The sequence below is a fragment of the Condylura cristata genome, unplaced genomic scaffold, assembly GCF_000260355.1.
Source record: "Condylura cristata isolate star-nosed mole 26May11 unplaced genomic scaffold, ConCri1.0 scaffold00005, whole genome shotgun sequence".
Lineage (NCBI taxonomy): Eukaryota > Metazoa > Chordata > Mammalia > Eulipotyphla > Talpidae > Condylura > Condylura cristata.
In genome coordinates this window covers 34962249-34974793 of record NW_004567106.1, presented here as the reverse complement: position 1 = coordinate 34974793, position 12545 = coordinate 34962249, and the positions used below count along the sequence as shown (strand labels likewise).

General features: G+C 39.1%; 1 protein-coding gene across 1 annotated transcript in view; it reads right to left on the bottom strand.

Moving 5' to 3' along the window:
- Window positions 1-10277, bottom strand: part of SRI (sorcin) — a 15239-nt gene extending 4962 nt beyond the window's left edge. Inside the window, exons 1-6 of the mRNA XM_004676864.2 lie at window positions 10163-10277; window positions 9224-9307; window positions 7508-7577; window positions 2211-2254; window positions 1303-1450; window positions 1010-1123 (exon numbers count right to left, since the gene is read on the bottom strand). Coding sequence (XP_004676921.1) covers window positions 1010-1123; window positions 1303-1450; window positions 2211-2254; window positions 7508-7577; window positions 9224-9307; window positions 10163-10213 — 511 coding nt within the window. The 5' untranslated portion in view covers window positions 10214-10277. The remainder of the gene's footprint in view (window positions 1-1009; window positions 1124-1302; window positions 1451-2210; window positions 2255-7507; window positions 7578-9223; window positions 9308-10162) is intronic.
- Window positions 10278-12545: the final 2268 nt, after the last annotated feature.

Below are 12545 nucleotides of genomic sequence, written 5' to 3'. Positions count from 1 at the left end.
CATTTGGGCTGCTTCCATGTTTTTCCAATTGTAAATAAAGCAGCAAAAAATATGGAACGCTTCACGAATTTGCGTGTCATCCTTGCGCAGGGGCCATGCTAATCTTCTCTGTATCGTTCCAATTTTAGTATATGTGCTGCCGAAGCGAGCACTGTTTTGGAATATTTTAATACAATATAGTTACAATTATTTTACTGGCAGATTTCTTACTAATCTAACCAAAAATCCTGAAAAAAAATCTTCAGAAATATTCTGTTACATATTCTTGATAGCAATGTTAAACAGGCACTGACATGAAACCAAGAAAATGGGGACAACAAAAGATATGAAATGTCATAAAAATTGTGACATATGAAACTGAGATATGAAATGTCATAAATATTGTTCATTCTTGATGAACTATCTCCTACATCATAATATAGGGTCCATTTTTGCTCCAATTACTTTTTAAATGACCATTTTTTTTTGAAGATTTATTTATTTTGTACATACAGAACTGGGGTACAGGCCAGAGGCTCAGGGGTGGCAAGAGGCTTCACCAGAGATAAAGTGGGGAGCAGAACAGGAAGATTAATGAAGTACGCTGCTGAGGGGAGCAGCGGGCAGACCAGGAGAGGTCTACCACACCATGTGGTCACCTCCAGGGCAGGTGGGAATCGAACTCAAGAGGAGGTGGCTTTAGCTTCTCAGTGCTGTGCTTTAACCCGCTGCGCCACCAGGGAGGGCCCAATTACTTCTATTAACTGAAAGTCTAGTATAGCTGACTTGAGACTAGTGAGTTCTGTTTCTCTCTGTAGATTACTAACTTGAAAAGCCACGCTCCAAGCTTTTAGTTTGTTTGTATTGCTTGGCTTTAAATAGGGCTCTTATACAAAACATGCCCACACATGGAGGAGCAAAAATGTAACCCCCCTCCCCAAATTAAAATGAAGTTTTAAAAATGTGTATATTCTTGGCTGTGGTGACAAGAGATGTCAAAGAACACACCTGTTAGTGTCAAAGAACACACCTGTTAGAGCTCTCAGTTTGACACAGCAGGCAATGTAGTCATCGAAGGTGATCTTTCCATTGGTGCTGTATCGTTTTGCAATTGAATTCACAGCCTGGGGACTCAACCTAAATCCTGAAAGGAAGAGAAATCATCCAGCAAAAATCTAAACACCATTAAACATAAACTATCAAGACAGAGTAAGAACAAACACTAATCCTAAAGCATGTAAACTGCCCTCGTGTAGTACTTACTTATAAAAATAAAAGCAACCTACACTTCAGTGAACATCAGTTCAAGCTGGCCATACTCACCCATTGTTGTCAGGGCCTTTTGCAATTCCTGAGGATCCACAGTTCCACTCCTATCACTGTCAAAACTGATGAAATGTTGCCTCCAGCCGTTCAGTACAGCCCAGAGTTCTTTAAATTCAGTGAAACCCATTGTGCCTGACATATCTCTCTGAACAGTAATCAAGGATTAAAGCATTGCTATTTTGCAACAGTTCCTAATGATTAAGTCAAAGATCAAGGATAAGGGAATTTAAAGTTCTACTAAAAAGGTAAAAAGAGTTACATGTTCTTCTTGGTATGAGATAATAAAAAGATAAATTAATGATATATTAGGAAGGATTTACAGAGTAAAAGCTCTGAATACATATTTTCACTGTGGGGAAAGGATAATCTAGTGGTGTGATTACAAGGAAATCAGTGACCACTGTGAGTCATGTATAAAAAGTAGTCATTACTGGAACTGGGCTGTACCTTCTGGGTGCCCCACACTGTGCTGCTGGCCCTCCTAAACTCCACCCACATTCCCTTGTTAAGGCCTTCCAGATTGGAAAATGGAACACAGGACGGAACCCATTGGGAGAATACCACAAAACATGTTTAACTACTGTGGTATGAAAAATCCCATCCTGAAGGTCAGGTGTGAGTCACACAGTGTCAGCATTAAAGCCAAAAGTTCTTGTTTCCACTCTGCTTTCTGTACTTTTCTCCTGGGATAACTTCCTTTAATTCTTGACAACCAACATTCTATTCACTAACAGTCCTTCCTTCTTCATAAAAAATTTTATCTCAAAAGCTAATTATTTCAGAAAACATTTTTGTAGTAATTTATCACTTTGTTTACTGGGTATTCTTCTGAATTCTTTGAATTCTTCTAAGGAGTACTATTTTTATCAGGGAAAAATATTCTAGATAATCATGGTAAAGGATACATCGAGCATCGAAACCATAAGCCGACAAGTCTCCAGGTTAAAAGCTGTTAAGAACAAGAAAAGTATATATTATTAGTTTTAAATATTCACATTATATTAGTCACATTAATCAGGGATGTAATTTTTCTTTTAAAGATTTATTTATTCATGCATACAACAACTGTGGTGTAGTTCAGAAATGTGGGGGTTAAGAAGACTCACCAAAAACAGAGTGGGGAGTAGAACATGCAGAGCTACTGAAATACACTGCTGAGGGAAGCAGCGGGTGAGACAGAAGGTCTGCCTGCAGAGTCATGAGGGTGGTTCCCTTGCCAGGGATCTAACTCATGCTGTACTAACTGCAGATTGCTTCATAGTGCTGAGACTTAACCCCTTGCGCCACCAGAGGCCCAGAATGTGGTTATTTATACATTCTTACTTTTGTATGCTACTCAACTGTGTGGAATTATATGGAGCTTTGCTGCAGTTTTTCTCCAAAGTGGGTTATTTCTAAAACTCAAATTTGATTCTAACAACTTCAATAGTAACCATGTAAAAAAGAAAACAAAAACTATTGCCCAGTACTGCTAATTTGTTTAGGTACGGTTATGGTTTTGAAATTGGAGGGGAAAGTATCCTTTTAGAAAAGTAAAATGGAAATATCTGTAGGTGAAGTGAAAGTTAAAATATTTGGAATTTGCTTAAAAAACAAAACAGGGAAGGGGGCATAGGTGAATAGCAACACCTAGACAACACCTAGATTGACTGTAATGGATACATAGAAGCTTAATTTTTTCTGTTTTTGGAGAGATTTAACATGGCTATAGTACAGTCTTTTAAAAATACTATGTGCTTTTCATTGCCCTTTAAACTATAAGATAGTGAATTTAATTCAACATAATGCACCATAGTATATTCACCATGGCAAATAGGCAAGTAGGGTTGCTTTGTTTCAACTCACAACTGACTATAAACAGTTGATTTTAGTGGTGTTTTGTCTAGTTATTTTTCTTTTAATGTTTCAGTTAAAAGAAATGCTTGGCCCTCCCTGGTGGCGCAGCGGGTTAAAGCACTGCATTAGGAAGTTTAAGCCACTTCCGCATGAGTTCGATTCTTGCCTGCCCTGGAGGTGACCACATGGCGTGGCAGACCTCTCCTGACCCGCCCGCTGCTCCCCTCAGCAGTGTATTTCGTCGATCTGCCTGTTCTTCACCCCACTCTGTCCCTGGTGAATTCTCTCACCCTGCATCTCTAGCCTGTACCCCAGTTCTGTATGAATAAATAAATAAATCTTTAAAAAAAAGAAATGCTTAGTTAGTTAACTGTGCATTAACTTCCTAGCTCTACTAGTTTATGTTCTGTTCAAATACAGTAAACTTACATAGGAAACCAGAAAATTATGCTTGATAGAATTGTATGTTAAATAAAAGCACTCTGTTGGTCTAGTGACCAACTGAGTAATGGCCATGGTTCAGAAGCCTTTCAATCTTACGGGAGTTCTGAGAGCATTTCTATACCTAACTTAAGACAATCAAATTAGAATGCATGCATTGGTTAATGGTCTATACATAAATGACCTAAGCATTATAGGTAAGCCCTTGAATTTTACATTATGTTAATGGAATCAGTAACTTTGAGGAAGTACTTAAGTACAAGAAGTTGTAAGGCTAAAAGATAGACATGAAAAGGGTCATAGTGACAAAGTTGGTATAAATTCTAAAATTTGTTGCACAATAGAGATGCACATAGAATAGTATTTTTTTTTTACAGTGGTTGAGACCATTGTTACACTCGAAGTATGAGTATAGTCATATTAGTTTTGTCTGTGAGTTTGTCATAATTGCACAATGTCAGTCCTTAACATACAGCAATAAGATCAGTACCTGCAGTTTAACAAGATCCTTGGGTGATATAGACTCACATTTAAGCAACTGGTTTAACCTGCACCAACATCACCTAGAAACTTATTAGACATGCCAATTCTCAATTCCTACTCCAAATCTTTTGAATGAGAAACTATGGCAGAGGCCAACATTCTGGTTTTATTAGGCTTTCCAGGTAATGCTGATGTGCCATAGTTTAAGAACCGTTACTCTAGGAGGCCTGGCAACCACAGGCAGGGCCAGTTGAGCTTGGCTTTAGGCTAAGGATTTTGAGAGATCCTGAAACAGACAGCTTGCCTGTCTTTCATTTTTATAAATGGCCCCTCCAACTACTTGATCACATGAGTTAGAAAACTGGAACATCCTCTTTCAATCACTTTCTAATTCTAAACAGTTTTAGGATCCATTTCCAGCACCACTGTCAATTCCCAGGGCTAGTTAGCATGAATCTTACCTATCCAACTACCATAGCCACTTAACAGGAATCCCTGATGACCCATGCTCCCAAGGTGGGTCTTTATCAAAAGGCCAGGATAGTATGTTCTCATCTATATTAAATCCACTATATCTTCAGCTCCCAGGGTGAAGTCCAACTACCTTAGCTGGCATATAAGGTTACAAATCCATTTGCCCAGGCTAGTTAGTTTCCTTGTTTAACTCCCACTATCTTTATTGAGTATTTCTCAATTCCTTGACTGAACTGTGCACCCTCTCACTCTGGGTCTTCTTCTACATGCTGTTTGTTCTAACTGCTTGGAATATGTCCCTATACCACTCACTTTTAGTCTCATTTTTGCTGTCAATTCTGTAAGAAAACTTCCCTGATTTCTGGGTTGTATGTCCCCACTTTATGATCTTGTAGTCTCTATACTTTACTTATACCAGAGTTTTTCACAAAGTCCTATAGGCCCTATTTATGGTTACACACCCCAGTTCCTAGCACATAGTGGGATCCAAAAAAAATGTGTTGTGCAGACAAATGAATGAATGGACTCAAATCTCATCCCTATGCAGGATGCTATATACTCCTTTCAAAGAATCTAAGAAGGATGTGTTCTTTAAATAAAATTTTCTGCTTTTTCCTAAATCTTAAAAGCAATGTATAATCCCTGAGGTCAACTATCAGTCTTAAGTCCAAATACTGCCAGAGTATTTTTTTCTATTCTGTTCTAAAGGATATGATTTTTCTGTTTTAGAAAATATTATACATTCATTAACTCAACAAATGCTTATTAAGTAATTATTATGTACAGGCTCAGGATTCCAGGACCTTTGGAGATACAAATGTAAAATTGGATGCTGCCCTAGTTGACAGTCTAAGGAAAGACAAATGCACATATACTTCTGATCAAGGTAAAGAATGTTAAGCCATAATAGAGGCACTGAAAAGTACCAGGAAGGATTGAAGAGTGGCTCCTTTCTAGTATTAGACTCCATAGAAGAGGTAGCACTAAGTAAAACAGTGAATGATGGGGAAGATGTAGGACTTTTGATGACAGCCAAGTGGAGTCAGGGACCAACACAATTAAAGAGAAACAGGAAAGTCTGGGGTAGGTAAAGGAAGTACCATATGATGAGACTATGCTACAGAGCATCTTGAATTCCTGCAAAGCTCCTTAGCTTACATTTTATGGCTAGAGAGTTACTCAAGGTATTTAGAAGAGGAGAGTAACAGGCTAGCACTCTGTCAGGAAGAACAGAAATCAAGTCATCTTTTGTGAGAAGGATTTGAAAGGGAGGAAGGTGATAGACAAGTGAATCAAAGTGAATAAGCAGAAAATTCACCATTCCCAACAGTTTTAATGAATGAGAATATTAACAATAGCCTCTAGCCTGCAGCAGTATCCCTCATCTACTACAGCTCTAGGAATAACTGCATTCTTTTAACTTGATTGAGAAGGTGCCTACAGATACTATCCAGCTGCTCCCCAAACTGTGCCTTTGGGTTTGGAAGATGGGCTTAAAATACCAGTAACTGTATAATTTCTATATTACAAAATCTACTGACATCTCACAAGCAGGACTGTGGCTGTTAGTAGCTTCTACAATCTCTACCACATTACCTTGATGACTCAGTAAATGTCTTCTCCAAAATTCAGTGAGTTATCTAAGGCTACCACCAAATGTAGCTCTTTCTCAGATGAGTTTTAAAAAGACTGTCAAGGATATACAACCCACTTTGTTAGTCAGATTTTAAAATCTGCCACACCTCTTCCACTGAAAGGCAGTAAAATAAGTCTCTGTTGTGACAAAGCTCACTTTTCCCAAACCTGCTATTAGAACTTCTTTGTTCACACCCCTATTTGCTTGGGCTTGGCAATGTCTAAACTGAATTTTCTACAAGTGAAAAAGCCTCTAATCTAGGAAGGGCTTCTTTGTGTAAAGGCAGATTAAGTGACAGAAATGCAAAAGGTTCCTCTCCAAACAAATTCTGCAACCAGGAAATATGAATAGGATACTGAAATTGTAAAGCAAGGGATAATAAAAATAGAAATGCAAATAATTTAAGGAAGAGACTTATCTAATAAATATGTCATGCCACCTAATCAAAAACTGATACTATAAATTCTCAAGTGGGAATCCTAGTTTGAACATGCTCATTCAAAGCTTGCCAAGAAGTTGGGTTTTGATTTTCTCTACCCTGGATATTTGTCAAGATCATGATCAAGATCTGATTTGAAAAGGATCATGTGGGGGGAGGGGTGTAGATGATGACAAGCCCTCAGTCAGGACGCAGCATCTCTGCAACTGTTCCCTATCTGCAGCTAATGGCAGATATTGAAAAGGCAGGAGGGAGGTAAAAGTGCAGCAAATCTAACCTGTGAGGTCCTGGGGAGGAAGGGAGGAAGGAGAACAAGTGTAAAGAGTTCAGGAACTAGGAAGGGCACTTTGTATTCAGTCTGAACACATTCTCTGATGTAGAAAGAGGAAAGACTTGGGAAATGTGGCAAGCACTCATCTATTTGCCAGTAGCATGCCCAGAACTCAGAGCAGAATTACAGCACTGGATTCTTGATGGCATGGGGTTGGGAGACCCAACCAACCACTCAGAACCAGGAATGTGGGGCAGGCCACTTGGGGATCAGGTGCAAAGGACCAGTCACGTAGGTGGCACCCTGAGTGCCACCAGGTTAGGGACAAAGTAAGCTTGACAACAGTAGTAAATGTTAACTCAATCGTTAATGACATCAGACCTGGCAGATTACCTTTCAGCACCTCAACTCATCCCCTGTAAAGGAGGCCATACAGACTGTCATGGCTTTGACTATTTGCAGCTATATGAGATCCAAATCTAAGAAACACACTTAGCTGGTGGGCAAAGTGGAATGATTTATTAAGAACTTTGCTGGATCAGAAAAACTTACTTTCTTTGAAGGCTATTTGACAAGTATCTTAACTGTGAAATATAAGAGGCCTCCGAGACTGTGAACTTACGTTTGTATCCACCAGCAATGCCTGACTGTGTCAGGCATCTCTGCAATTCATCAGCATCTATTTGCCCATCCTTTTGAAAGAAATAGGGAGAGGAATTAGAACCACAATAATGATTTGTGCTTTTTAGTTCCTTATTTACTTTTAATATTCAATAGAGCAATAAGAACAAAGAAAATAACTATTATCATGCATAAGAATTTCTTTTAAAGGAAGTAAGCATTCATTCCTTCACTTTCTCCCAAAAGTAATCTAAGGATGAAAGACAAATTATTAAGTCTTCTCCTACCATAAACAAAAGTACATTGCATAAAAGTACAATGCCCTTGGTAAAGCGGGCATTCGATTTCAGTCCATTTTTAAATAGATAACACACAAAAAACAAATTTTGAAAGCTGCTTGCATGTATACTTTAGTATTACAATATCTTTTCATTGGTTCTTCTAAATTCCTATATTAGATTCGGCAAAAAACAACCTCACGTATAAACTTCCACTTTTAATAAAACACGAGGTGAATACAGCTTCTTCCATTATACATGCCATGTTTTAATGTATGAATAAAACTAGTTTCCATCTCAAATGACTCTTCACAGTGGGAGCTAGTAAACTGTGAAAGCCAAGCATTTTTAAATAAAATGATGGAGTTGCTTAAAAATCTTACCCCTCCGTGCTTGGGGGTGGTGCTGAGGTGGGGAAAGAATGGGTTCCACAATAAATATAAAGCTTGGTCCAAATAGGCCTCTCTGATCACCTTTTCTTATAGTATGATCAATGGTTTATCAAATCACAATACTATCTGGAATATAGGTTTCCTGTGCCTATCCACCAGCTCACCTAGTCAGAACCACATAGATGCGATTTTAGAGATTAAACAGAAAAATCGGAAATCCTCCAGCTTGCAGGCATTATAAATTCTAGATGAGAAGCAGGATCACTAATTTGAAAGACAATGGGTATTCTAGTACAGACTAAGGCCTCTGAAAGCTAAGGAGGTGGGGTCACTTACACCCTGAAGGCCTAGGCAATCTAAGAATACAAGTCTTAAGGTTTGCCACCTCCTTGGTTTCAAAGGTACAGATCACTAACAGATGGAGCAGATACTTAAGGGGAAGCTCTTTCAGTTTTAGATTCAATTTTCCATTTAGATTCTCAAGTTGCATTTCTTAAGACTGCTATTCTAAAAGGTTGTCTTGGGATTTTATCCCATATGTTCTAGTAACTTATTTTGAAGCTGGTTGGTTTTTACCAAAAACCCCTATCTCCTTGGAGGGTTGGGGGAAAGGAGGAGCAGATAATTGATTAGCAATCAAGTTGAATATAAAGAGTGTCTACTAGAATCTGGCTACTTAACTTTCAGTTGTACTAATGAGTTTATATTCAGGAGAGCTGAATTTTCTCTAAAAATTACCGTAGACCTGACAATTATGTTCTAAAGACAATTGTCTGCCTTACAGCTCTTCAAAATACACTCATAGTAATCTCCTTTCTGCTCAATCTTACACTAATTCAACCACAAGCTTAGTTCTGAATTGAACTAGTGTAAGTATACTTTGTCCTAACTTGTTCTAAAATAACAGACAATAAATTTTTTTCTTTTCACTTTTGCAGAAGCAATGGGACTCTTTCCCAAAGGAAAGTTCCTTTTTCTATGTCAATATAACAAGCTAATATAAATGTAGAATCTGGCCATTCTTTAATATAACTAGAAAAATCTAACCTGTCCAGCCACAGCAGCAAAGTAACCATAAAGTGGATCCTGAGTTTGTCCAGGAAACGCAGGACCTCCGGGAGCCCCTCCGTACTGTGAAACAGGAAACATACATGCATCATTCTTTTGAATCACTTTTTTGTTTGTTTGTTGGTTTTTCATTTGATTATTATTTAAGCCATTGAGTGCCCTCGTTATAATTTTAAAACTGGTGGTTTGGATCAAAATGAGTAGTAACATCGGCACAAATGAAACAACTTAAAAAGTCTCTATTATCAGGCAGTTTACTGAAGGAATTGCAATGGGGGGGAACTAAAGCTACTTTCACTTTTTTGCGTTTATGGTTATTTGTACAACTCTTTAAGTACCAGTAGGGTTGGCTTTGGGAAAATAATGACACAGGTGTGTCTAGAGGAGGTAAGGGGTCTCTTGGCTGGCCTATATCCCTGCGAGGGAACTTTCAATCTTGCAAACATTTCCCACAATAACAGGCATCCCAAACCAAATAGAGGCAGTCTCCCTAGGCTTGGAGGACTTATGCACAAACAAGCTTTTTCTGATTTTTTTTTTTCCTTAGTGAGAGAGGGAGAGAGAGAGAGAGATCGAGAGAGAGCGCTAGAGCTCTGGACCACTGCAGATTAAAATGGCTGTTGCTCTGAGGAAAAACAAGGAGGGAGGAGAAGGAAGTCAACTCCCCACTTGCACATTTCACGCTATGTTTCCCAGTAACAAGATAGGTTTTTAGGGACACATTCCCTCCGCGTCCTAGCTCCACGGAGCCACCCATTGGGTGAGAGAGATGGTGTGGGGGTCAAAGAAACAGGGTGACTGTCAGGAGTCGGAGTGAAGCAGCAAGCGGAGAGGTATAAAAGGGGCGTTCCTGAAGCTACCTCAGATCGATGTCCAGGATCTGTGCCCCGGCCTCAAACCCGCACGGGCAAAACTTACCCCACCAGGATAGTACCCGCCGCTGGCGCCAGGGTGCCCCGGGTAAGCCATGGTGTACACAGTGCTACCGCCACCGCCCTGCCTGCCTGCCTGGCTTCCGCGTAGCTCTCTAGGCAGCTGCGCTGGGACGTACCAGAACGCACCACGTGGGGGGGTGGGGGACACGCCCCAGAGCAGCGGGTGATTTGGGATTCCGCTCGCAGTCGAGAAGCCCTGCTTGCGCATGGCTGCATTTTTGTGTTGTTCAGGTGCCCAGGTTTTACATAATCTAAGGTCCAATAGTGATTTTCTACCTACGATATAAGTGACGCAGGGACTTTTCTCTTCCCATCCCCTAAGTGAATGGCACATTCCAATATCCAATATCAGCACCTTCAGGATCCCCTCTTTTCTCCCCCTCGTATTTCTAAAACATTTAGGACACCTTCAGTAGAGTGTTGGAAGAAGAGGCTGAAAGCAATAGGACAGCTCTTAGATGTCTTGGTGAAAGGAGATGGAGAAAAATCAAGATACGGCTTGCACTTTGCGCTAAAGGACAAAGATACCTTTTCTTAGCTAGGGGTCTTTTTCATCTCGCAGTTAAGCTGGGCGTAGCTCCGTTATGCCCAGGAAAGTCAGAGGACATTTACCGAGTAGGGCCGCCTAGTCTGTCCAGATGTACCCAGATGCTTCTCAGAGAATGAGTTATTTCAATTATCTGGATAATTCAGGCAAATCAAATCCTGTCTTCAAGTAGTTACTTAGCTATTCTTCCGCAAGAAAAGAGCAAACTGGAGTGTGTGTGGTAAAGTGGAACTTCATTCAGATTCTTCAGAAAAGGTTTTTACTTCACACATTTTCTTTTCATCCAGTTAAACAATCTGACAAAAGGAATATTTTGTTTTGTTCTATGTAACTATGCAGACTTTTCCCTGAATATTAACATTTCAGTAAGTATATTAATGATCAATAGTCACTGTAAGTTTGCACAGAAATTTTCATTCATCAACATTTAACAAATATTGGACTATCTGCTGAACATGGCACTAAATTCTTCATAGTGAGCTGGGTTACTCCTATAGGTTGAGAAGTAATTAAGCTGTAATATAATCAAGGAACTGCTTATTTAAAACTAGTAGCCATAATTTGAATCCACAGCCAAAAAGAAGTCCCAAGGTGTGTGCCATCTGGTGAGAGTAAGTTACAAGGATCAGCACAGGAATGGACTAAAGCTTACGTCATTTGTTTGGAACTTTTGAATTAAAAGATATCAGTCTGAGACAGAAAGTAAGTGTGGGATCTTTTGTAATAGTCAGCTGATGACCTTCATCTTGTTTTTCCAATCACAATGTAAGAGCAGGTTGTCACTGCATTCCTTAGTCTTTAATGTGGAGAAATCAGTGAGTGGGTATTCTTCGGAAGTTACTCATAGATAGTTGAGTCAGACTTCTTACTTTTCACTTAACAGTTTCATTATGGTAGTTAAGAGACAAAGTGGAATCTAATTCAAAATAAACTCTACACTTCTCTGTTTCATTATGAGAAGACAAAACTCATTCAATTTTTCTACATACCCAGAAATGGATTGCTGGATCACAGGCATAGTTTTGTGTTTCATCTTTGGCAGAACCTCCACATTATTTTGGTTATTAGGCAAAGGGTATTAAAACTCTCTCTGGGCCAGGACCCCTCTCACCTCTCACTAATTTTGCATCTGTGAACTCACTACCACAAAATATTAAAAAAAAAAAAAAAGCTTTGATGTAGCAAAACAGGAAAACATTTTAACAGGGAAAAGGGAGAACTAAAGGGGAGAATTATTAAAGGTTGGTGAGGTGTTGCCCTGTACAGAGATAAGCCACTGTTAGGTATGGCTGAGGCATTGCCATATATATTCTGAAGACCAACTCTTTGTCAGATGTACCACTTGCAAGTATTATCTGCCATTTCCCGGATTTAGTGATCAACAAAAGGTTTTGTCTGTTTCATTGTTTTTTTTTTTTTTTTTTTTAGTGTGATATCCTATGCATTTGCATTTTTGTTGTCTGTCCTTTTAGTGTCACAACCATCAATTTATTGCAAGGACCAATGTCGTGAAGATTTCTCCCTGAATTTTCTTCTAGGCATTTTAGATCTTAAGTCTTTAATCCATTTGAGTTGATGTTGGTGTGAGATAAAATCCAATTTCATTATCTTCATGTGGCTATCCATTTTCTCAACATCTATTTTTGAAGATGCCATCCTTTTTCCACTGGGTACTCTAGTCAAAGATTAGTTGATTTTATATGCTTGGGTTTGTTTCTGGTTTCTTGGCCTGTGTTTTTAAGTATACTTCTTCACAGAGAGAGGTCACCAACTATAAAGAATATATGATGAATGCTGAACTCGAAGTTTATGTGCGTTC